General features: G+C 43.9%; 1 protein-coding gene across 1 annotated transcript in view; it reads left to right on the top strand.

Moving 5' to 3' along the window:
- Positions 1-26418, top strand: part of ADTRP (androgen dependent TFPI regulating protein) — a 55609-nt gene that overhangs the window by 12705 nt on the left and 16486 nt on the right. The window contains exon 4 of the mRNA XM_060111377.1: positions 25334-25449. Within this exon, the coding sequence (XP_059967360.1) occupies positions 25334-25449 (116 nt within the window). The remainder of the gene's footprint in view (positions 1-25333; positions 25450-26418) is intronic.

The raw sequence follows: 26418 nt of genomic DNA, 5'->3' as shown, positions 1-26418 counted from the left end.
GGACCAAAAACTATATATTTAATAAGTCCCGCCGCTCAGAGACCCGTCCTACCAGCTTCTTTTTGTCAGATCACCTCCTCATCTTCCCAGTTTCCCATTAACATTAATCTGAAACCCCTACACAGGGAATATTGTGGCTTTTTATGGCACTTAGACTATATTAAGTATGTTCCTCAAATAGGAGCCCATTTAATTCATACAACTTTCTTTAGATAACAATTACAATCCTGAATTTTTACAAATTAAAAAAATAAAAACTCAGAAAGGTTAAGTGATTTGCCTGGGGCCACTGAGCTCATAATTCACTCTTCCTTGCCTTGTACTATAGTAAGTGCAAAACTTGTGGTTCAGTCTAGTTTCATAATTCACCAGGCAATCAAAAAGGATGTCACTTTGCTTGATTAACAAAGCAAAGTGAGAATTCTCACTTAAAAAAATCCAAAACCCCCATCTGTACGCTAATAAGCCAAAACTCTACTTAAGAAAATGAAGCGATTTGGGACAACTGACTGAGCTGGATGTTACTAAAATAAAAAGGCAGAGTATTGAAGGTGTCTTTTATTTGGAGCCAAACACATGTATCAAATACCTTTTCAAGGTTTTGTTAGCTCAGCTAGTAGTTTTCCTACAACTATTACAAGCTTCCTACCTCTTTGGGGTACCATTTTCCACATGGAAGTAAGGTTAGATTTCTTCCAAATAGGTGTGATATTGATGCCCAGCATTTGTGACCTTGCTAAACAGACGTATGGATTTTTGTTAATTTTGGAAGCAGATAGCTTGATAATGTATGTCATATCCATCAATTAATTGGCAAGGCAGATAATATACAACAGACAACATAAAATATTCGTGTGCCTTCACAACCTGGGGGTTTCTTTTGACCCTGCTCTTTGCCTTTTGGTCAATCAAGTAACCTGAATCCCTTAGAAAGAAGGGGCTAGGGTCCAAAAAGGTGGAACGACAGTGAAAAAGAGAAAAGAAGAGGCAACCTGCCTTGGGTCAGACACAGACTCTTCTGTGATTCTGTTCATTTAATTGGAGAAACTCCCAACAGAGCCATTTCTAGTGAAAATGTTGGCATCAGCAAAACCAGCACTGGGTGCTCCTAATGGGGTCATCCCCAAACGTCCACGCTACCTTATGGTGTCTGCTCCAAAGCCAGTGTGCTCGTGGCTGCATCTCATCCCTCTCCCCCAAACTGTGTCCCTTACTCTGGACATATTCTGTCCTCACTATCAAATACTCCTCGTCTATTACCTCAAGGAATGCTCTCTGCTAACTTTTTAAATACTAGTATACAAGAATATGGAAATGGCTGTTACTGGGTTAATTTGTTGACACTTTCTGCATTTTAACAGTGTCCTTCCATGACAACTCAAATGAGTAGATACCCAGAAACCACCACTGTGGCAGCCCAAGTGAGGATGGGAGGTCACTGGTACTAGTTGCTTCCATGTAGGGCTGGGCCTGATTTTAAAATGAATCATTTCCTGTATTGCTCCTTTTTTTCTTCCACAATATAAGAACTATTGCTGTACAAAGCCAGGGTCGTACTTTCCTGAAGGTTCTTTCATTTCACAACAGTCTTTATGTCTACTATTCCAGCCTTAGCTTTGGAATATGCTCCCTGTTGCCATTTGCGTTGCTGCCCTGGGTTTTATGAGTAGAATTTGTCAGATTAAGAAATACCACTCTCCCCTTTGACACAGTGTAGTTCTAAAACGTTCATGATTCATCAAGTCTTTGGGCTCCTCCCAACCCAACCCTTCTAGCTCATTCTAGACTTGCCATTGCAATAGATCATTCAAAGCTGACTATCATCTCTAATGGATGTTTTTCTATCCTTGTTATATATTCAAACCAAACAGTAACATCAGTGTAATATTTGCATCAACCATGGGCAGGCTGCCTTATTTAAAGTAGATCAACCGGACTGTTTTATTGCTAAGCTGTTCTCCAGTCTTCAAGAAAGAAGGGAAAGAATAGCAAAGTACTCCTCCAGGTTTTGCCAGGAAAACATTAACTCCTCAGGCATTATCTAAATGACGACTAAAGATAGAACCAGAACAGATAGATTCAAACAGCAGGAAGAGGACTCAGTAACTGAGGAAACGCTCAGATCCTAACCTGAAGGGAGCTGGGGAACTTATTTCTCCGGAAATCAACCTAAACCATTCAGGTTTCCCTAAAGGAGAGGGAAAAGATCAGAGAACTCCCTCAGAGGCCCTCTACATTTGAAATCAGTACCCGATTATTGAGCATGTGCGTACAAGCACCTAGTAAACTACCAAGGACTGCATAAATAGTTAGTATCATGTAAGACTCTCACTCAATCCATGATCACAGAGTTTTAGAACTGGAAAGGCCTCATTTATATTAATAGAGATTTCAAAACAATCTGCTCTTAAGAGACAGGCCTTATCTTGGCTCTTTAAATTGGAGCAAATACCAAATCCAGCTACCTAGTTATTTAATGTGTTGTCATTTATTCACTTGAAAAAAATAATTATTAAGTACCAGCTATAAGGGTAACATCAAGATGGATATTTGACAAGGGTTTTGACTTCTGGCACCCTTAAATCTGGTTGAGCCTAGTACACACACACAAAGTTGTAATAATAAAAATAACAGTTAATGCTAATACAAGCCATTGACATAGACGGTGTCATGCAGTGGTATGTTATTATTGCCAAGTGAATGACATAGACAGGAGGGATGCTGTACCCCTGGTGTCCCAGCCTGGCTGTGACAGGCATGTGGGTCATGACTGGACAACCTGGAAGGCCTTTTAGCCATCTCTGGGGGCTTGCTGGGGAGTCAAAATGTCAAGGGAGTGAAACTCTAAACCTTCCAGTTGCTTCCTCACTCACAGTAGGCCAGATGTTGTCCATCACTAAATTCAGGCCCAGTCTCAGATTTTTCTTTCCCACCCGTAAGCTTGGTGTGAAACTGTCGGGCGGCTGGGTAGAGGTAGGTGAGTCCTAATGAGTAAAGAAGGTCACCTGTGGGGACATCAGCATCAAATGGCCGCCCTTTGTCCTCAACATTACAAACCCCTCGTCCATGCCTCCTTGGTTCTTTACCCCATTGCTTCTGGGCAGAGAGGACCCACCGTCTAGATATCTCTGGATGGCTCAGTGGTTTTCAGCCTTTAGGAAACAGAACACTTTGTGAATCTGAGGAAATCTATGAACACTCTCCCAAGGAAAGCACAAATAACCATAAAATTTTGTGTACAATCTTGGAAGGTTCATAGATCCTCAAAATTCCATTTATGGACTGCAGGTTAAAATCTCCTGACATAACTGAACATATACTTGAAAACTGGGCCCCCAGATGAGTTCTAATGCTGAGTTCAAATAAAAAATACAAAATCAAGAATTATTCATGGGGTGACAAGAGAAATTTGAGATATGATTCCTAATCTCAAGAAGCTTAAATTATAGTTTTATCTATATACATACTCCCACCCAGCCTTTTAACTTGCTGTAAGTAGAGGCTGTGTTCTGAAGGAACTCTGGCAGAACATTTGCCACAGTTAAAAACAGCCCCCCGCCCCTCCAGTATTATTCCCCAGAAAGTCCATGTCTGAAGAGGAAGAGGGTGCTGGTCAGGGTTCCTATGGGAACTCCACCTCCCATCTACTTCTGTTCCCATATAAGACAACAGCCAGAGTATGTTCTGCTGATACAGCAGCATCCCGGCCCATGTTACTCACAGGGTGGTAAGTGAGATCCTTTGGAGGCTTGGTCTAAGTCCGCAGACATGCTGGGCTTGTGCTCAGTATAGATCTGGAATGTAGAGCCATCAGGATTTACTGAATATCTGGCAAGAAAAAAAGGGGAGATAAGATTATTAGCTTAAGACACAGGGGAGGTATGGATAGAGGTGGTAGGGGAGGTGCAAGGATTGTGGAGAAGGAAATTGTCTTGTCTGGACATGTTTGAGATGCCAATTAAGACAACAAACTTTTAGATGCAGAATAGGCAGCTGGACATGTAAGCCTAGGGGAGATTTCTGGAATGGTGACGTAAATTTGGCTGTCTTCATTATAAAGATTGTTTTTAAAGTTAAATAAGATCACCTAGGGAGTAAGTATGGTTAGAGAAGATATCCCAGAGCTAAGCCTTAGAACATTCCAACTTTCAGTACTTGGGAGGAAAAACAGGAGAATTCAACAAAGGAGACTGAAAAGGAGATGTCAGTGAGTTAGGAGGAAATCCAGTGCAGTTTAGTCCCCTGGAAGTCAAGTATAAAAATGTTTCAAGAGGAAGTCTTCTACGTCAAAAGCTGCTGAGAGGTCAAGTAAGAACAACACTGTAAGATGATCACTGGATTTGCAGTAATGAACTCTCTGGTGACTTGTACAAGAGCAGTTTTTTTTGTTTGTTTGTTTGTTTTGCTGTACGCGGGCCTCTCACTGCTGTGGCCTCTCCCGCCGCGGAGCACAGGCTCCGGACGCGCAGGCCCAGCGGCCATGGCTCACAGGCCCAGCCGCTCCGCGGCATGTGGGATCCTCCCATACCGGGGCATGAACCCGTGTCCCCCTGCATCGGCAGGTGGACTCTCAACCACTGCGCCACCAGGGAAGCCCAACAAGAGCAGTTTGATTGGGGGGAGGGGAGAGCCTTGGTAGTGCTGTATGTATTAGTTTCCTGCTGCTACTGTGACAAATTAACGCAAACTTAAATGGCTTAAAGCAATACAAATTATCTTACAGTTGTAGACGTCAGAAGTTCAAAATGGGTCTTACGGGATAAAATCAAGGTGTCAGCAGAGCAGCATTCCTTCTGGAAGCTCTAGAGGAGAATCTGTTTCCTTCCCTCTTCCATCTACAGTCTGTCTGCCTTCTTTGATTCACGGTCTCTTCCTCCTTCAAATCTGTTGTACCATTACATTCTAAAATCTTCTCTGGCCATTTTCTACTCTAGACCAAGTCCACATTAGAAAGAGAAACTATGACTGCCAACAATGAGCAGAAAATGGTGCTGGGAAATAACTTGTCACGTGACTCTAGAGAGGGAAGAGCTGCACTAGTTAAGCCGATGGCGTACCACAGGAAAGGTCCTTCCTCAGAGTATTGTTCTAAATCTCTAAGCAAGAATGAAGATAGAATCATTTATCAAACCCTGATATTTACTTGGATTTTTTTTCAGGTTTAATCACTACAGTGTTATAAAAAGTTGCCCTCTTGTTTTAAAACACTTTATTCATTCCATTCGCTTCCTAATCTAAGGTAGGTTAGACTGTCCAGTGGCACTGGGTTAAATGAATGCTTAAAGCTCAGCAGTGAAATCAGAAGCTAAGCTGGGATTAGGAAGCAGAGTTAGCTGGGTAAGGACAATAAAGCCCTCTTGCCCCTCAGGAAGTCTTAAGGTAAACACAGGAGATTCTGATAATGAACTGCCGAAGGATTACTAGTCCACTTAAGGTTTTATATAGCTAGAACCAAGCAATCACAGTGCCTGCTTTCTTCATCTCTTGAGAGCAGAAGCCAGAATGGTGGAAGTGTATCTTTTTAAAAAAAAATCCCAGTTCTGAGAATTTCCAGTGTGTGCTGAAAAGTAGCTTGCTTTTACAATTCCATTATCCAGTGATGCTCTATCAATGGGCTGCTTTTGAAATAAAAGAATACCAGTAGAAAATACATCCCAATTTCAAAATCAAAGTCAAAGGTTTTTAATGATCAAAACCTATACACGCCTTCTAAGAAGTTACTGGGAATTTGAATAACTGAAATCATTTGGTGTCCTTGAGGATTCGCTAGCAGGTCTCCCCTCCTGTGTGATGTAATTAGTCCCCACTTCCATGGCAACCACAGGTAATACTACCAACAGGAAGAATGACTTTATGCTGGAGAATAACCAAGGTGGAGAGATTCACAACAGAAGATCCTAAACCTCTCTGAAATACCAAAAGAAAGAAAATCTAAGTGGGTAGGAGAGGGCAAAAGTCCCATGATCTCAGAGCAGAAGTGAAAATGCCTACGAGCAGCCTGGTGGAGGGTGTGAGCGCCTTCTCCACAGATTTGAATGGACATCCCCTTCCTGACCAGGGAGCCAGCACAGAAAAGCCCCTTCATGTTTCTAGTTACTTCATAACCCCACAGGCAGACACTCTGACAGCTGCAGAGTCCCATCCTTGAACAGGGAGCTGCTGACAGGCTCTCAACCAGCCTCCACATCTTTTTCCCTGGTCTCTTTATCTTCTCTGCCTACAGAGCAACCACTTGTGCCTAATTGGGAATTGAGCTTTTCCAAGTCCTCTAATCTTACTCTCACCTCCAGGTCCTTGGATTATCAGCCAGTAGATGGTTTCTGCAGGGCGTTATCTAGTCTGCTTTATTCCACTTGCCCACATGTTACACACCCACCACGTGGATTCCTAGCTCTCACATGCTTATGTCCTAAGTTTTGGATTCTCAGCCCTGCCCTTTATTCCTCTCAATCCAATGGGCACATTCATTCATAAACAGGTACCTGCGTTCCCAACGGCTTCCTAAATCTCAGCAACTCTTCCAACCTACCACCAGCCTTACTTACTTATCAGCTTCATCCTTTTTCTATCACCGTCATGTATTCACTAGACTCATTTATTTTCTCTAAAAGTTTATAATTAGAGCAAAGCTAAAGAAGAGTGAGAACATGGGAACAAGAATGAGCTCTTTCTCTAGGGAGTTCATGCAAGTTGAGCCATGTGAGACAGGGGCAACTGCCAGAGTCTCTGAGAGTGTGAGCAAAAGGTTTGCTCAGAGTGGAGATCCTGCTTTTATGCTCAGTGATTTTACACTGAGTGTATACTTGCAGTCTTTTAACAGTGGTCTGATAAAAGGGCCCAGATGCCATTTAAAGAGCATCTCCATTAATACAAAAATCTATAGGCATGTTGGTGCACACTCCATGTATTCACTCAAAGAATCAGCTATCTAATTCTGAATGCTGAGAAACAATAAAAACCTGATGTTAGAAACAAGCTTGCTGATCAGGGGCAAGAGGGCATGGCCATTGCTTGAAAATGCTGTTCTTGCTATTGTCTTAGTACATATGACTAACAGACAATAATATAGTGATATTTCCCTTTTTACCCAATTCATGCTTGACGATAAATATTCTTTTGTAGCAATGATTGGCAGAGACACTAAAATACTTAACCTATCAAATAGTATTTAATAAAAGTCTTTTGTCTCCAATCAACCCAGGGACTTTAGTGTAAGGCTTACATGTGGGAACATTTTAATTAATATGCATACTTTTCCTGACATATTTTAAAATACTCTGCTAACCTAATAATGTCAGAATTAGTGGCATTAAAATATCATGATGATCACAGAAATTGTAAGCCTAGCAAAAAAGGTGCTTAAGAAATATTTGCTGAATGATATTTGACAACTGGAATATTAAGCTGCATAGCCAAAGGGAATGATACAATCTTAGTGGTATCTTTTGAGGTGGTGACTTTTAGAGCATGGTGCAGACAGTCCAAGACATCTCCAGGTACAGGTCATCAGGAAATGGACCATCTGGTGAATCATATTCTATCTTCACAAAAGTCCTTTCATATCTGTTAAGGTTCTTCTTGCACTAAAAAGTTGGAAGGGATAAATTATTAGGAAGAAAAGTGCTGCAGCTTGATCCCTAAGAGTTAGTTTGGGATGAGTGGAAGCAAAATGTCTTAGCCCTGTGTCTCAGTTGCAAAAATAATTGATCTCAGATGTTTTCCACAAGTTAATTTTTGATTTCATGAAAAGAATTGACAAGTACCAGAAAACCTCAACTCTGGTCCCATTTCTGCCATTCTCTTGCTGTGTGATTTTTGGAAAAGCTAAGAGACCTACACTGGGTATTGGTTCCTTGAAATAGGTGTGTTTACTGTTCTTATTTCTCAGTGATGCTATTAGGAGCAAATAAAATAATATGTGTGCAACATAAAGTGCTATCCGTGATCCAAAACAACCTATGTCAAATTGTTGTCAACTTGGAATCACCGTCACCCCTTCTCCATTCTCCTCTGCATAGCAAGGGATAAGCCTGGAATCACACACAAGGTCCTAGAATCCCTTTCTCCATATGGTTCCAGGTGAGAGTCAGCCAGTGACAGGCACTCTCATGAGACGTGAAAGTGAGGACGCCTTTTTCTCTAGTGGCAGTTGAGAACAGATGTGCAGACACGAGGTTAGCATCGACTGCTGGACAAGCACCCAGGAATCACAGGCTTTATACTACAGGCAGCGAGGGGGCAGTTCCCAGAGACTTCTGAGATGTACCACAGCTTCTGAGCCAGCGCCCTCAAACCATCCCCTTGTAGTAGAAGTTCCCCTTTTACTGCTTTGACCTTTCCAATAACTGCCTAAGCCTCTAAAACCTTCATCCCTGGAATCCCTCAATGGGCTTCCCTGTTCCTGATGGGATCCTGACTGATAATGACCATAAATTCCTGCATCCTTCCAAATCATGCCCACAACCCTTAACAGGAGGAGAGTTATCCATCCAAAGGAAACAAGGTCCCAAGTGCCGTCCATTTCTGGCCATAGAGAGCAACAGTAGCCTGAAACAAACAAACATACAAACATCACAAGACACCTCAAATGCTGAAAAAAATATTTTTAAAATATTTTTAAACATTTGACTTGTGGACAAGAAAATAATGGAAATTCCCCAAAGTTAAAATAAAACAGAAGAGGAGCTAAGAAAGAGAGTGAGATGCAGGCAATATCTGAAGAGAGAATCACTGATTATTTCTTGGAATTTATGAAAAATTAATCCTCAGAGTCAAGAAGTGCCAAAAAAAAAAAAAAAAGACACACAGGACACAGGGCAGACATCTAGTCACTTGTATGACATCACAGACACCTTAGACAAAAAGATCCTAGAACCAGCCAGATTAATAAAATGGATTTCCCAAAAAGTAACCACTATTACACTGATAGCTGATTTCTCAATACCACCAAAGAAGCCAGAAGAAGTGGAATAACAGCTTCAAAGTATTGAAGAAAAAAAGAGCCAACCTATTTACTCTCCGAAAGTATCTTCTGAAACAGGGACAAAGTAAAGACATTTTCAGACACACTAAAACAGATGTTATCACCCACAGACCCTCAGTAATGGAAAATGCTAAAGGTCATACTTCAGGAAGAAGGAAAATGATCTCAGAAGGGAGGTACGAGATACCAACAACAATGGCAAGCAATGTGTTCAATTTATGGTGACTTTAAAAACGAATGAATTAAAATCCTGGATGCAAACAGAATGTAAGTTGAGAGAGGGCTGATTAGAATTAAGGCATGCTAAGCCCCCCTGGATTGCTGGTGGGGAGGGGCTAGAAACAATGACTTATATTAGCCGTTACCACATTAAATACGCGTTTTAATGTCTAGAATAGCCACGTACAAATGGAGTGTATGACTTACGCATCAGTAGAAAAGGAAAAAATGAACAGAAAAAAAAATAAACTGATGAGAGTTCGAATCCATGGTCAGAGACTGTTCTAAGATTGTGGAGAAAGGCCTTTCCTGCAGGATTAAGTTATCTTCCCCCGAGAATCATTTCTACTGTTCCTGCAGGCACAGATTTCTAAATTATGCAACCAACCCCTAATTGAGCTGTTCCAGTTAATAATGTAGGTGATATGGGGGTTGGGGTGCAGGATGGGAATGGTCAGAACATATTTGAGAGTAAAATGCTAAGCTTCTGAAGTACTCATTTTAAAGGGGGAGGCAAAAGAAAAGGGAATTAATAATTAAATCTTCCTTTTTGTTCATCCCTTTAGTAGGGACAAGAGCCCTGTTCCCGAAGGCTTATTCCACAGGCCACTATTTAAAAATACTAAATTGTGATTATAGATGAATTTGGTGGAGTGTTCTCCTTTCTAATCCCAGCAGCTGTCCCTGGACAGAAGGCCCGTAGAGTTCTCTGGCAATTAAGAAAAGGCTCTTGGGCTTCCCTGGTGGCGCAGTGGTTGAGAGTCCACCTGCCGATGCAGGGGACACGGGTTCGTGCCCCGGTCCAGGAAGATCCCACATGCCGCGGAGCGGCTGGGCCCGTGAGCCATGGCCGCTGAGCCTGTGCGTCCGGAGCCTGCGCTCTGCAACGGGAGAGGCCCCAACAGTGAGAGGCCCGCGTACCGCAAAAAAAAAAAAAAAAGAAAAAAAAGAAAAGGCTCTTGATCATAAAGTGATCTCTGGAGGTGATCAAATTGCCTGCCTTCCATGCTAGGCAATGTAAAAATTAAGCACAAGGTTTGTATATTTTTTATACTGTGGTGCATGCTGTGTATTCGTTTGTATATAATTAAAGTTTCAGGGTTGGGTTTTAATGTCTCAGGATTGCCTGATGTACTTTCCTGTTAATGTCAACATGGGAGTTCTGCACACAAATCTACAGAACAACCTGGACCTACTAGTGAGGGGAGGGGTGAAATGCAAGCTCTATTTGTTACCCGGGATTTTCCCCACTGAGAGATCTAAGTGGAAACCAAGTTCTCAGCTCTCCCCAGCTCAGCAATGCCCTGAAATGGAGACTTTGCCAACACAGACACTGCTTTTCTTTTCCCCAATTTCCCAAACCCTTCTGTTCTTCTGTTCTGTTCTATTCTGGTGGTTGTGGGGTTGGCTGATTAGGAGTTTCCTTCAGGGCAGATAGTGCTATTTGAGCCACACGCAAAACAAGCAGGTATGCCCTTCCCAACAGAACAAAGTCCAAGAGCACTGCCCCAGACCCATACGGAATTATCTATACATTCTGCTCGCTCCTCTTATTCTAGCCACCAACTATCCCAGACTGCCAAACCCAGGGCTCCTGTTTCCGCCCCCATCTTACTCTCAGCAGCATTCAGCACACTACACTTCTCGCTCCCTGAAACTGTGCTTTTTTGGTTCTATTGATAGCAGACTGACTAGTTTTCCTCCTACCTCAGTCTCTGGCTGTGTCCTCTACCTGCCCTCTAAGTGATGCCCTCTTTAAGGCTTGTCCTGGACTCTCTTTGCCAGTACTCTTTTCCCAGTAACTACTCACATCCATCCCCATGGGTTTAATTCTATCCATGTGCTGAGTCTATAGCTCAGATAGCCTTTGAGTTCCAGATTTGTTTCTCAACTGCCTACCTGACATCGCTGTTACAGGCACACCTATAGGCGTGCCACAGACGTCTCTGAATCAACGTGTCCAGAAGTGGACCTGTTATACTCACTGCCAAACCTGTCCTGGGCACCTCCATCTCAGAAAATGGAGCCACCATCCTCCCAACTGCTCAAGACAGAAACCAGCACTGACCTTCCCACCTCCCTCCACCCCACCACCCTCATATCCCATCTATGAACTGCTGTCATCAATGCTACCTCCAAAATATGTAGCAAATCTGTTCGCTTTCTGTTCACTGCCAGCACCCTGGTGTCCACCTTCACTTCTCATCTAAACAGTACAACACCTCCAAACTGGTCTCCCTGCTTCCATTCTCAACCATTTCCATACAGCAGCACGATTCACAGGACACAGTGTCCCCCTTCCTAATGCTCTGCAGTGGCTTTCCACTCCACTTAGAGTAAGTGGAGTGGAAACTACACTTAGGGAACTCCTTCCCACGGCCTACAGGCCTGATGAACCTGGCCCCTGCTTAATGCTCCAGACTCCGGTGGAGCCTGTCTCCCCATTACGCTATGTTACAGCTCTTCTGGCCTCTGCTTTGTTTCTGTAACTATGAGAGCTCCTTCCCACACCAGGACCTCTGCATATGCTGTCCCCTTTGCCTGGAAGGTTCTCCATTTGCTCTTCCCTGGCGTTGCTCTTACATTTAGGTCCCAGCTTAAAAATGACCTCCTCAGAATGACCTTCCCTGACTGCCTTATGTAAAGTATGTGCCTCCACTTTCCTTCCAATGAGTAGATTCCTGTTTGTTTCCTTTACAGCCCATATTGTGACTGGTATCTATGTGGCTGTTTACTTGTTTATAGAAAATCTTGCTGATTAGACTGTAAGGTCTACAGGGCAGGGCCCATATTTGTTTACTGTTTAATCCCCAGCACCTCACACAGCACCTGGCATGGGGTAGGCACCTAATGAAGATGGCTGCACGGAAGAATGAAGTCTTTTCCTCTTGCTCTGCTAGCTTCTCTGTACCTTAGACTGACCCCAGAGTTCCTCCTCAGGGCTAGAGTGAGGTGTGCTGGGACCAAAGGGCATTGGAGGCAGAGAGAAAGGCTTTAGCAGCCCTGCCTTTACAATCTGTGGATGACATGATACGTTTGAAACTTTGAGGTGTTCTTTTGTACAGGAAGTTACAAGTGAGGAAAATTCTAGAGAGATTATTGGTACCTTGAAATATCTATGGGGCTTTTCGTTGTTGTATTGAGACATATGCTATATTAGTGACTGATTTATGTTCAAAGAGATGCACAGAGTCACAGTAATTACATATATTTTGTTAAAGGAGGGATGATGTCTATTCTGATTTGGACTGGACTGTGGCTCAAAAGTGGTTCTGGAAAAACCATTTCCAGGCTTACGCTTTCCTCTGTTATCACCATTCTCAGATGTTAATTAGGGAACTGAGTATTCATGTAGCCAAAGAGAGTTCAAAAAACCATCAAATCAAGGAAGAAGGGTGGCAGAGGCTGAATTTAAGAAAAGGAATGAAGACACGGCCACAGAAAAAACCAGATGAAAGAAAAGTGGTCAAAAGAAAGAGGAGAAGAATTGGTTGCAAAAACAGCCTCTTTTTGTCTCTGTGAAAGTGTGTGGAAGGCCAATTTCCCCCATTTTTGTTGGTGGGCTAACAGTGGCTCTGAAAGATATGTCCTGCCACTCCCTTCTGGCTTGCAGAGTTTTTGCTGAAAGATCAGCTATTAACCTTATGGGCATTCCCTTGCATGTTATTTGTTGCTTTTCCCTTACTGCTCTTAATATTTTTTCTTTGTATTTAATTTTTGATAGTTTGATTAATATGTGTCTTCATGTGTTTCTCCTTGGATTTATCCTGTATGGGACTCTCTGTGCTTCCTGGACTTGACTATTTCCTTTCCCGTGTTAGGGAAGTTTTCAACTATTATCTCTTCAAATATTTTCTCAGTCCCTTTCTTTTTCTCTTCTTCTGGGACCCCTATTATTTGAATGTTGGTGCATTTAATGTTGTCCCAGAGGTCTCTGAGACTGTCTTCAATTCTTTTCATTCTTTTTCCTTTATTCTGCTCTACGGCAGTTATTTCCACTATTTTATCTTCCAGGTCACTTATCCATTCTTCTGCCTCAGTTATTCTGCTATTGATTCCTTCTAGAGAATTTTTAATTTCATTTATTGTGTTGTTTCGTCACTGTTTGTTTGCTCTTTAGTTCTTCTAGGTCCTTGTTAAACGTTTCTTGCATTTTCTCCGTTCTATTTCCAAGATTTTGGATCATCTTTATTATCATTACTCTGAATTCTTTTTCAGGTAGACTGCCTATTTCCTCTTAATTTGTTTGGTCTGGTGGATTTTTACCTTGCTCCTTCATCTGCTGTGTATTTCTCTGTCTTCTCATTTTGCTTAACTTACTGTATTTGGGGTCTCCTTTTCACAGGCTGCAGGTTTGTAGTTCCTGTTGTTTTTGGTGTTTGCCTCCAGTGGGTTAGGTTGGTTCAGTGGCTGTGTAGGCTTCCTGGTGGAGTGGACTTGTGTCTGTGTTCTGGTGGGTGGGGCTGGATCTTGTCCTTCTGGTGGGCCTGGACCACATCCAGTGGTGTGTTTTGGGGTGTCTGTGAACTTAGTATGACTTTAGGCAGCCTCTCTGCTAGTAGGTGGGGCTGTGTTCCTGTCTTGCTAGTTGTTTGGCATGGGGTGTCCAGTGCTGGAGCTTGCTGGCCATTGGGTGGAGCTGAGTCTTAGCACTGAGACAGAGATCTCTGAGCGAGCTCTCACCGACTGATATTACATGGGGCCAGAAGGTCTCTGGTGGTCCAATGTCCTGGACTCAGCTCTCCCACCTCAGAGGCTCAGGCCTGACAGCTGGCCAGAGCACCAAGACCCTGCCAGTCACAAGGCTTGGAAGAAAAGGAAGGAAAAAAAGGAAGAAAAAAAGAAAACGAACAGATAGAACCCCGAGCCAAATGGTAAAAGCGAAACTAAACAGAAAAAAAACCACACAAAGAAACATACATACACACACTCATAAAAAGAAAACAAACAAACAAACAACAACAAAAAAACCCCAACAGTCAGAACCCTAGGACAAATGGTAAAAGCAAACCTTTCTACCTTGTTAGACTGGCTTCTGTTCAGGATTTCCAAGCTGCTATAACTGAGAGTCATTCTAATCTCTGCTCCTCTCCAGTCCTTCTGAAAATTATGAACCAGGAACTAATGTAGATCCATGGATTTCAGTAGTAAAAAGCAGTCAAGAATGTGTGGCTTCGTGGCATTTACACTGGTCTTCCTAAAGCCGGGCCACCTGCAGAAGCAACTTCTTGTAGCCCCTCTTCCACAAAGCCAGAACCTAATGTTTTAAGACATTACTACTGTTTTAAGACAGTAGTAATCAGGAGTCTTATGTTGAGGGCAGAATTGGAAAACAAACAAACAAACAAAAAACCAAAAAAAACCCTCATAAAGCCAGGGGAGATTTCAGCATTTCACTTCCCTTAATCAGAACAGATTTTACCAGTGAAAATTCAGATCTGAAAGTTATAAAAACCAAGCTAAAACAAAACAAAAACCTTTGTGCTTTTCCCTCCTGAGTTTGGAAACCAAAAAATGCACGATCATTCAGAGGGGTATTCTGGAGAGCTCTCCTAGTACAGACTGCTTGGGAATAAAAGCTTGTGTGTTTTTGACATCTCTCTCCAAACACATCTAGGAACTCATAAAAGCCACATTTTTACTATTCTCTGGTGAGACGGAATTTTGTGACCTTTTGAGAAATTCTGTTTTATTTTTCCTAAGAGGACCACAATAAGGAAGTAAGCCAAATTTCCTGGCAATGGGAGAATTTCAATGCCACAGGCTTGCATTCCCAGGAATGTAGAGGGCTCTGAGCAAGTGGACTTGTAATCAACTTGTGCCACATGTAGTTCCCAAATTTTACACTTAAAAACTTGTCTAGATGTCCATCCACTCTTGGGGTTTGCAGAATGGAAGGCAATGGCAGCCCTGGAGACATCTCTGTATTAACCTCCTCCCAGAGCCCAGGGGCTCCAAGGTCCAGGTCTAAAAATACTATGAACAGGAGGTTGAAACCCAAAGATGCAGGAGACTGGACAAGGAAGATGGGAGCCAGCCTAGAAGGAAGAAGGAGCAATCGGGGACACAAGGAGCAAGCTCCTCTCTGCTCACCACACATTCTCGTCCCTAAAACCAGGGGTGCTGGTGCTCATGTCTTAATACTTTTCCTTGATCTTGGACACAAATTCACCACATCTTTTTCTCAAAATATTCTCTTCCTTTACCTCCAGACTCTCTGACACTCCTTGTCAACTACCTTTGCAAGATGTTCTTTTTTCGTCCATCACTTAAATCAGGGATTTTCAACCGGGATTGCTTTTGCTCTCCAGGGAATGCATGGCAATATCTGGAGACAGTTTTGATTGTCACAACTGTGGGTGGGTAGGTGCTCCTGGCTTCTAGTGAGTAGAAGCCAAGGATGATGCCACACGTCCTACAAGGCAGAGGCAGCCCTCCACAACAAAGGATGATCTATTCTTCAACATCAATCGTTCAGAGGCTGAGAAACCCTGCCTTTCACAGTGTTTACTTCTAGATCCTTTATTATTCTGCTCACTCACACACTCCCTTTGGGCCATCTCATCTACTACCACGAAAATAAGTTCTACACTCTGCTCCCACCTCTCTCTCTCCAGCTAGATTTCTCTTCTGAGCACCAAACTTGTATATCTACTATCTTACAGGACTTCTTCTTTGATATCCTACAGATGCCCCTGTTGTTTTCATTTTGTTTTGCTTTTTGATTCTCAGCAAGAAAAATAATTGTTCATAATTGAAAAAGTAGTCTGTGATGATAGCTACTTGCTTTTAATAAAAGAGAATTAAAATTGACTTTTATTTTGAAAGAACAAAACACAGCTTAGTGACTGCCTAGGAGATATTAAGACACAGTTTGGGATGCTACAAAAGCTGAGGAGGAGAAACCCTTGAGTCTCTTAGGTGTGAAGGATTTTTACAAAGTGCGTGAAGGAGAAGCAGGTCTTTGCAGTAAATGAGAACTTGTTCTCTTTGGTTGTGGACTTCAAGGGCTCAACCCAGAGCTGCCTACTGCTGTCTAACACTTTCAGAGCCTCCACTACATAATGCTTTAGAACTAGCCCAGGCATAGTGTGAAACCTGTAGGGTTACAGTAAATGTAAGTTGAAATTCATTAATATTTTTTTGAGTTCCAAGACCATATCTTATGGACCTTTTAATTGCCTGGAGTGCTGAAACATAACTGCTTTTCATGACATATTTGATGGATAGCAAATGAGGGCATTTATCAAGCAAACTTTTCTTTTACCTCGAGGCGCCACTCCCATCCATCTCCTCCCTCTACTGGGAAGAACCCCCCCTCACCACCGAAACCCCACAGTGAGCTCATGTGCCCCTCATGCAGACAAACCCTAAATCAACCAAGTACACACATCTGGGAAAATCACCAGTGAGCAACTGCCATTCTTGCAGAACAGCTGGTGAGTCCTTCTAGGAATACCTTGATGGGTCAGCAAGGGAAAGCCAGAGGCAGGAAGGAGAAAGTGTGGAAAAGTGGTCCATCATGGGATCCATCACATGGAGAATCTGGAACTCTGCCCTGGTGCTTGTGCTTACAGGGTACTTTCCTGATTCACTGTTTTATCTCCCAGGGAAACCAATTGAGTCCTTTACTGGCATGGAGACGAGATAGCTGAGAGGAGCGGAAGGTGCCCTGAGAGGTGGTGGCTCTAAAGCAAGAGCAGATTCCTGTGCTTCTGAAACTTTCTCTTTCTTGAAAAGAACAGTCTCCTTTCTCCAACTCGGAGCAGCTTTCTAGAGAGCTGCCCATCTGTCTATGTCTTAAAAACAAGTCTCCATGTGTGCTCTGTGGAGCCAGGCACAGAAGCACGGAGGAAGCGTGGATTACAGATTGATATAGAGGAGGGGGTACAAAGGAGATGCCGAACAAAACCTGGGGAGTTTGTTTACACCTGGCCCAATCTCAGAATGGAGGGCCACAGGCCAGTGGGTCCCAAAGAAAGGTCTTTGCTGGAAAAAAAATTCCTGACTTCTTCCAGGGCTGCCAACTCCTGCAGGGCTGCAGGGATGGTGACACCCCTTTATTGAGTCTATAGTTTAGTTTCTGTGATGTTGGCACCCAGAGATTGTTCCCAGGAGTCACATTTCCTCACAGGTTTCCCCGTGACCCACAACACCCATTTTCAGGATTTGGGGTGCCATCTACAGCCATGACAAAGGGTATAGGTGACTAGCCTGAAGTGGGATTGACTCTGTGGCCCTGCTAACCACGGGCACAGCCCGACATGTGGCTGCCAAGCCAGGTGAGTCTGGCCTGCAGCTGTCGTCTTCTCACTCTGGGACACTGATTATCTTCCCAGGCTATGCAGAGGAACTCTTCTTCCTCTTTTGCCCCACTCCACTGTTTCACTGATTCATTCATTAATGCCACAGACAGGAAGTGGCCAGAGAGGTGAAGCACCGTTCTGCACTGGAGATGAAATGGTGACAGCCCTATAGCCTCGAGCTGCTTCCATCTCTGGAAGGTTTGGCTGGTGCTGGGTGAACACAATAATGTGATGCTGGGATGGGGATGAGCACAGGGAGATTCAGCCGTGCCAAGGAAGGCCACCTGCCGGAGATCCAGATTCTGCCCTGGAGGCGGGGATATCTACCTTGAGCCCCGTAAGGTGAGAAGAAGGTGGAGGGGGCTGAGGAAGGGGAGACATAAGTGTGTGTAATGTACCAGTGGTGAGAAAGGGAACTGTGGGTGGAGGGCAGTGTAATCAGGGGGTGAGGGCTGGGTGAAGGCCACAGGATGCGGAGCAGGGCATGGAAATGAAGATGGGACAGGGAACCAGATCACCAGGGGCTTTGCAGGCCGTATTAAGGGCTTAATTCTGTAATACTTTGTAACACATAGGTTTGAATGAAGAAGATCGGTGGAAAAGTAGTTATTACTCAGAGGGTGGAGGGGAGTCCTGAAAAAATAGGAGGTGAAAGCTTTGACCTCAAATTGTTTATAATCTAACCGAGAATAGAAGAAAAAGTACATGACATTGACAGTGTAAAAGTGAAAACTGAATGTAATTAAGCACAGAAGGGTCTAAGGCAAACCAAATGAGCTGCAGGAAGGACAGGGGAGAGTCAGCGTCTAATGCAAAGGCAGGCTGTGACACGGGTGTGACACGCATGTGACACGGGCCCCAGAGGTGGCGGAACGCGCTGGGTGCTCAGCGCCTCGAGGCTGGATGGTTTTCTGGGTGAGGCTTCTGACCAGCAGTGAAAGGGCGTCAACACTACCACTGACTCTCTGGATTCCTGCCAGCTCTTACACCTCCGTGTCATCACCAGTGTATAATACCTACGCTCTAGGCTCTAAACACAGAATAAAATACGGGCTGGTTTATGACGCACAATTAGAGTAAAAACAAACAAAAACTCTCGTGGGGGGAAATGGTATTCCTGGAGTCCCCCTACTGCTCTGATCATCAGAAGCCGACATAATCATACAATGTTATCTCCTTACTGGCAGAATCCCCTTCAAAATATGTTTTATTATTTTGCCTTCAGATTTTATCAGATATTATCATTTTATGGAACTTAGATGTCTGAAATGTTTTGCTATGGGGACACTGGTGAGAGCACTGCCTACTATTATTGAGTGTTCCCTAAACGAGATGCAACAGTAAAAATTTCTTTGAGGTCTACTTACTAGTGGAAACACTTAATTTCCCCTTAAAAAAAACCCAGGAACTGTATACATTCCTTCTCTCTCTTTTCACTTTGGCTGTCTGGAAAGAAGTTGCTAAATTTAAATCTCGACAGCAGCAACCCAGCAAGCCTCTGGTTGGCATGTTTCTGTTTCAGTGTTCTCCTGGGTCCTGATGTTCTCTTACATCTCCTCACGTTAATGTGTGTGCTTTTGGTTGGAAGGCATCTCAAAAGTGTGTGGGTCTGACTGGGAGAGAAGAACTAAAGAAAAGAGTTAGGTGTATGAAAAGAGGGAGGAGTCCTAGGGAAGGAAACAGAATGAATGACAGGAATAGTGAGGAGACTGGATTGAGTGGAAGGGATGGAGCCTGTGGAGATACTGTGGAAAACGGGAGACAGCTAAGATTAGAGGAGTAGACAGCGGACTGAGGCAACGCAGAGCCACAGAAGGTTTTGCGGGGAGTAGTAACATGAAACTTGTTTGAAGAAGGTTGGTCTAATTGCAATGTTGAGTATGGACCAAAAGAGAAGAAAGCTAGGGAGGTGATGCTGGGGAAGATAAAAGAATAGACACCTATGGGAGGCATCTGAGGAGGAAAGTGAATCAAGTTTGGATCGAGAAGGAAAGAAATGAGTCACTGATTACAGCTGGTGTCTAGGGTGTTATTATTGCTGGACAGAGTTAAATTAGAGGAAGGGGTTTGGTGCTTTGCAGAGGCAGGGACACAGAGGAGGAGGATGGGAAGAGGCAGATATATCCTGACTGCAGGCTCTCAAGAGCCCAGATCTTTCTTTTGTCTTACCCTTAACTGAATAGAACCTAAATCACTTCTTCACCAGGCTGGACACTGTCAAAGCCGACTAGCTTCCTAGAAGAATGCTGCTTTGAAATGTTGGCTAACCTACATATTAACCCAAAGGAAAACAGTGTAGCAAGTAAAAAAAAAATCACATAGAAAGTTCAGAGATTCAGAAAGTTATCATCTAACCACCTGTTCATTTCACATACAAGTTCATAAATAATGGCATGCTTTTCTTCCTCAGCCCAGTGGAGCATTCGTTTCTCTTTCCGGGTCAGTAAGACTATTCATATTTCTCCCAACATTTTATTGTGAACATTTTCAAACATAAGGCACAGTTCAAAGAAGTTTACAGTGAACACCTGTATTACCTGCCACTTAGGTTCTGCTATTAATAGTTCACTGTATTTGCTTTATCACAAATCTACGCATCTATCCATCCAACAACTCATCTTCTTTGTGGTGCATATGAGAGTAAGTTGCAAACATTACTACTCTTCTGCAATAAATAAAACTATTGGTTTTTAACTTCTGTTCTCTGAATTTTTACCTGACTGGGCTGTGTCAGCCCACCTAGGTAGACTGGAGATCAAAGAGAAGCCTTCGGCTCTTTCTATGGGTGGCTTATCCTCCCAATCCCTCATCCCCAGGCGCTGACTCTTTAATTACAGTGATGCTTAGTCTGTGCACTTAAGTTCCTAGAAAGTAGAAAAGGAAGTTTTTACACGTTTTACAGTTATCTTCTAAACTACAGTATCTGAGATGGAAAAGATTCCTGCAGGTAGTGCAGGTGGAAGAGTGAAAAAAAAAGTCCCCTAGATATGTAAGCAATACAACCTGTGTCTACATATCCAGATTACTATATATTGGATTGACTTAAAGCAAAACTGCACCTTTAGTAACATAGTGGGGGCCATAGAGAATACAGATGGTCTCTGCTTTTGGATACAAAATATTCCCAGAAAGACCATCACCACTGTCCCAAACTATAAGAGTTAGAGGCAGAAACTGCAGTGGGGGATGTTGGTGAGGAGTGAGGTAAAGTTTTTTAGCTGGTAAATGGATATTATCAAAACCAGAGATTGCCTCACTAGGATTTACAAAACAGCTATTACTGCATGTTTTTACTGTGTGTAGTTTTCAAGCTTAAGGAACATGATCCTCCATTGCAATAACAAGCCTGGGTACAATGGTGTTCTATTAAGGTTTGTTTTGCCTCCATTTTCATGTCTGTTGTGTATTTATGTTTAAGTTTTAATTGATGTTTTGACCACGTGTTTGCCCCGAGGAGGTTTTGTGAAGGCTTTCGTTTTTAAATAAATTTTAAAAATGATATATTTAATATACAGTAAGCAAAAATATCCTCCTTAATGTACCCAGAAGTAAAATCTTCTCCGTGCACTAAAACTTCATTTTAAAATATCTATCCAGTAGCACCATAAACGAACCAAAGACATTATCTTAGAGACTTGAGAGAAAGAAACTCAGTTTGGGAAGAGCCAGTGTAAGGAATGAATTCTCAGGTCCAAGCGTTGCCTGAACAGAGGAAGGAAGGAGAAGACTGAAGCAGATGTGAAGTGGGCAACACTACATAAGCTCATGATTAAGAACAGCACATGAAGAAGAAAGCCTTTCAATGACCAGCCTGAGAAGGCAAAAGCTGACGTATTTATGTTGGTCCACTCAACATAAGAGCTGGTGCAATAAGGAAATGAAACTGAGGAGAGAGGCAGAGAACTTATTTTAAAGTGTTATCGTCTGATTTTTACAATGTGTAGGCTCTCTGAATTTCTTTCACTGAAGACTATTAAGTGCTCTTGGACCTCCAAGAATCTTAGAGATAAGAGTGTGGCCGTCCTCGTCTTCTGGAGTCAGTCTCTGGAGGCTGCACAACAAGGATGGAAGACTGCCGGCTCCATGGGTTATCTGAGTGATCGAGGCTTGCCTCTTTCTCAAGAGTCAGGCAAATGCATCTCATTTTAATCTGAGCCTCAGACACAGGGAAGCTGTTTTAGAGCAGCTACTTATGTACTGGTATGAGGCTAGTAAAAATACGTGCTCATTACTTTCCATGTCGCCACTCATATAACCTTATAGGAATTCTCTACGGGCTGGTAAGTGGTAGTACTTATTTACAAGGCTGTTTTGCAACCAAGGAATCTACAGGGCAACTATGATACTAACACTTAAATCAATCTTTCATGCTTACAGTTCTGTCTCCAAGATATTCCGATGCAAGTAGGCATCACACAAAGGACAGGAGGGAAGGTGTAATTTAGTAGAAAAGGATGAAAAAAGGACACCACTCTTCCTTTTAACCAATGCTTTTGGCATGAGGTATTTAAAGAAAAATCTACCAAGATGATGGCTCAGTTAACAAGGAAAGATAGCTTCCTTCCATCCCCTCTGTTTACACATACTATTGTTTCAGCCCATGATGTTTTGTTTACTTTGGAAGGAAATATTTTACCCCCTCTGAGATAATTAATTTTTGTCAGCTTCACTGTTTATAAGGGAAACTGAAAAACTGTTAACTGAAATACAGAATGAGTCACTGTTTTCAGTAATTTTTGGCAGCATTCTAATTTGTGTCAATCCCAGCCTAATTATTAGATTTTTTGGAAGCAGGAAGCGTATTTGATTTTTCTCTTACTCAATTTTTTCTCCTCTTTTGAAAACTATGTGCTGCCTGACAAAGGTTATATCATTTATATCCACGTGAGGTGAAATACCAGCAGGTTCGAAATACCAGGAGGTTTACTGTGTCGTGCTTGGCCCTTCACAGTAGCTCAATATTTAGAAAGCTCACAGAATACAATCTTCCTCCTTTCCCCATTCATACCCCCAGCCCTGGCCAAAACAACGTGATTCTTTTTGAGACCTTTTAGCTGGTATTAAGCCATAGTATATGGCCCATCACGGATGACATCACTGAAGGAAACTTCCCAGAAGCCATCAGGGAGAATTCATTTGGAAATCCAACTGAATGTCACTTGCAAAGGGCAGGCTCCTAGAAGAGGTGACCAGTCATGCATTCCTGAGTTATTTGTTATAAAAGCATTAATCACTGTGAACTCATTTGCTCCTAATGCAAACACGCTACACTATTCCACAGGGATTCTGTTCCAAATGATCATTAATGTAGAGAATGGAAGCTGCTGTGAGCAGGGATAATAGAGTCTGTCAGGTCAATGGCCAGTATAATGGGACTGTTGGTGGTTCCTGACAGAAGTCGGACCTTCCTGATAGAGCGAAGGTGGGCAGAAAGGCGGGCAACTGTACGGGGCAGACAGCCCCATCTCTGGCCTCCTGAAGTGGCCTCTGGATTAAAGGAGCATCAGTGTCCATCACAGAGTACTGCTAGGGCTCTGAGGTGGCCATCACTGGGAGCGCAGGCACCAGCTGTGGGCTGGAGAGGGACCCACGGGATGGCCACGGGGATGGCCCTGTAACCACACTCCAGCCGCCTGCAGGCCACAGGCAAGGGTGCATCCACTCACCTGGTGCTGTGGACACCCCAGACGCTTGCCTCACCCGGCTCCACACTGGGCCATCAATGACAGGAAGGGTGACAGTCACAAGGATAATAGTGATCATCACAGCTAATGCTCACTGGACGCCCTCCTGGGCTAAGCACTAAGCCCTTGACGTGCACTAATCCCAGTCCTCAGAGCAGTACCTTTAGGACATGCGTACTATTTACTGTCACGTTTTATAACCGAGGAAGCTGAAGTTCAGACAGATTGAGTGACCAGTCCGGGGTCAGACTCGAAAGTACGTGCCCGCAAACACCATGCTCCGTTACTGGAGGGAGAGACAGAGAAACTGTAGATTTCGGTCCCTAAAATTAGACCAAAGAAAGATGCAGGATATGACAGTGGGCCTGGAAGTCTTTCCACTGTGTGGTCAACCAGTCAGTATATTCAGGACCAACCTTGTAGAAAGTCTAAAAAGCTGTGGTTTGGGGCTTCCCTGGTGGCGCAGTGGTTGAGGGTCCACCTGCCAATGCAGGGTTCGGGCCCCGGTCTGGGAAGATCCCACATGCCGTGGAGCGGCTGGGCCCGTGAGCCATGGCTGCTGAGCTTGCGCATCCGGAGCCTGTGCTCCGCAACGGGAGAGGCCACGACAGTGAGAGGCCTGTGTACCGCAAAAAAAAAAAAAAAAAAAAAAAAAAAAAGCTGTGGTTTGTCCACCATGCTCTTCCTCCAAGCTTTGCTACTAAAATGTGGGCGCCCAGGGCCTTCAAGTAGCCTGACTGCTCTGTGCCACTGAACTGCAGGCTCCCTCTGCCCAGGACTGCCCTATATTTAAGACCTGTGCTTCCTCATCCCACCCCTGCTCCATTAAAACCTGTCACATTTCTTGTCATCAGAGGGTTCTGATCTCCTGACTGGACCCCAGCTAGCACAGGTAGAGCAAGAAGAAGCTACCACTTCCTGTGGATGCCTCTGAGCACAAGACTGGTAGGACTGACAGCAAAGGCCAGCCAGAGTCAGTACCCAGGGTTCCAGCAGCACAGCTGGGCATGGGAGCACGGTGACATGGGCACTGTGACATTCCTAAGCCCCAGCCCCTATTGTAATTGAGGTGCTGTCTTGGGGCTCAAGAATGGGCCTGGGAGGGAGCTTGAAAGTAGAAGCTATGGATGCAAGAGACTTCCAAGAGCTGAGGAAACCGGGGAGCAGGGATGAAAGAGGAAAGATGTAAATGTAGATAGTATAAAACACGAACACTGTGAGATGTTACCCACAAGCACAGAGTGTGGCAGAGGAACTTAATAAACGTGTTTAAGAAACGAAAGGACATTTGCAAAGAGACTCAAGTCACCTCTCCCGGATCAGTTCCCATAACCAAGAGAGGAGTGGGACTCAGTAGTCTTCGCACCCGAAAACACCACTATTCCTTGATTATGTCATTTGAAAAAAATCTAGTGTTAAGAGTTTGAAAGACGTGAGAAAACAGATGGTTATAAAGAAGGAGGTGAAGCAGGGAAGGAGGCGGGGAGAACACAGAGGTTTCACAGGGAGACTCTCCCACCCCCTACAGCACCACCACCTGTCGACAGGACAGCTCCACTGTGCCAAGTGCACTGCTAAATGTGTTCTTGGCCTCTCCCCGCACCGAGCTTCCCAATACGCACCGTAAGTGTTAGACTACATGGCACAGGATATAAATGCAGCAGAACTGAGTGAGAGAAATTAGCAAGAGGAAAATACAGAGACAGTATCATGGAAGATGGTTCTGGCTGTGAACACCATGGACGGTATGAATACAGGGAGAAAAGACACACTCCACACAGCTGAAGCAGGAACAGAAGTGTGAAGGGGGAGCAAACACGCCAAGTGCAAAGAACGACGGAGACAGCCTTGTTCTGTGAAGGAGTGTGTGCGTGCGTGTGTGTGTGTGTGTTAGGAAGGGCGTGAGAGCCTATTATAAAGAGCCTTGGTAGCCAGACAAAGGAGTCTGGATCAGTATGGTAGGCAGTAGGGACCTGCTGTAGGTCCTTGGCATCCAAGGAGCACGATCCAAGCCAAGTTCTGGAAAGTTTCATCTGGTATTTGTGTAAGAAGGTAGACTGGAGGGGAAGAGAGAATTAGGGGGGGTGCTGGAGGCAGCCGGGGCACCTTGGATGGAGGATTTGTCGTCTTTTCTCCTGCAGCACACGGCTATATTGCCCTTCTCTCTGGCTGAAGTCATCCTCAGGCCACACTGCTATCCACCGAAGAAGAAAGGACTCGCCTTGTTGGCTGCTGCTAGCCTTGCTTATGTCAGCAGGTAAGAGTTGCAGAGAGAAAAATCAACTTAGACTTGTCATTCCAGACTCTGAGGAATATTCCAGAAGAAGTGCACTGGTCTATAAGAGTGCCTTTATCTTGGGTTAACAGGGGTTTTACCATCTTTAAATTTCAGGAAAAAAGGAATCTTAGTGTTTCCTTTTGATACTCATGGAAACATCAAATGCCCAAGGATACACAGGTATGCGTGCACACACAGCAAGTCATGAGTTCCCCCTCCCTCTCATGAAGAATTAATCGTTGTAAAGCTACACATGTTACTTTCCCTAGGAAAACATTAATCTTTGGTTTCATTTGTAATTAAAATGTTTGAATGGCTGAATGATCTAAGGCATCTAAATATATTCCATCTAAAAGGGCGCTTGACAGGTTGAGCAGGCAAGGTTTGGTCCATTCCTGTTGCCTGTATTATTATGGGCTTAGCTGCATCAACATCTGGCACTGGAGCACTGAAAGGGCATTTGGGCAATTGCCCAGGGGCCTGCAGAACAGACTAACTGGAGGCATGAGAGATAACTTAAGTAGCTGGCCTGGATTTCATCATTCAACCACCTGGTGACACTAATTCTCAGAAATTCTGCCCAATGTCTGTAATCAAGGGAAAGTGCTTGGCCTTCCACCTAGCAACTGGAAAGCCCCCCTTTCTATCCTACAGCCTTCTCACCCACAGCCATGCTCTTGCTCTACTGGGAGGGGCATGCCAAGCATAATACCTGCAGATTGGAAGCGAATCCTGATGTTCCTACTCTAGCCTAGCCTCACATAAGCTTTGCACATCTGCCAATCCGGATAATCCCCCAATCCCTACGTGAGGGGTGGTTTCACTCAGGGCAGTGCTCTGTCGGAGACAGAAGCCAGGAAAAGAACACATTCCAAAGGACTGGCCTCCAGCAGTGCCTGCTTCATGTGCTTCAGCAGCCTTTGTCTTAGAGCCAGTGACCTTTGTGCC

This window comes from Mesoplodon densirostris, chromosome 10 (genome assembly GCF_025265405.1).
Source record: "Mesoplodon densirostris isolate mMesDen1 chromosome 10, mMesDen1 primary haplotype, whole genome shotgun sequence".
Classification (NCBI taxonomy): Eukaryota; Metazoa; Chordata; class Mammalia; order Artiodactyla; family Ziphiidae; genus Mesoplodon; species Mesoplodon densirostris.
This window is presented reverse-complemented; position numbering and strand designations above follow the sequence as displayed.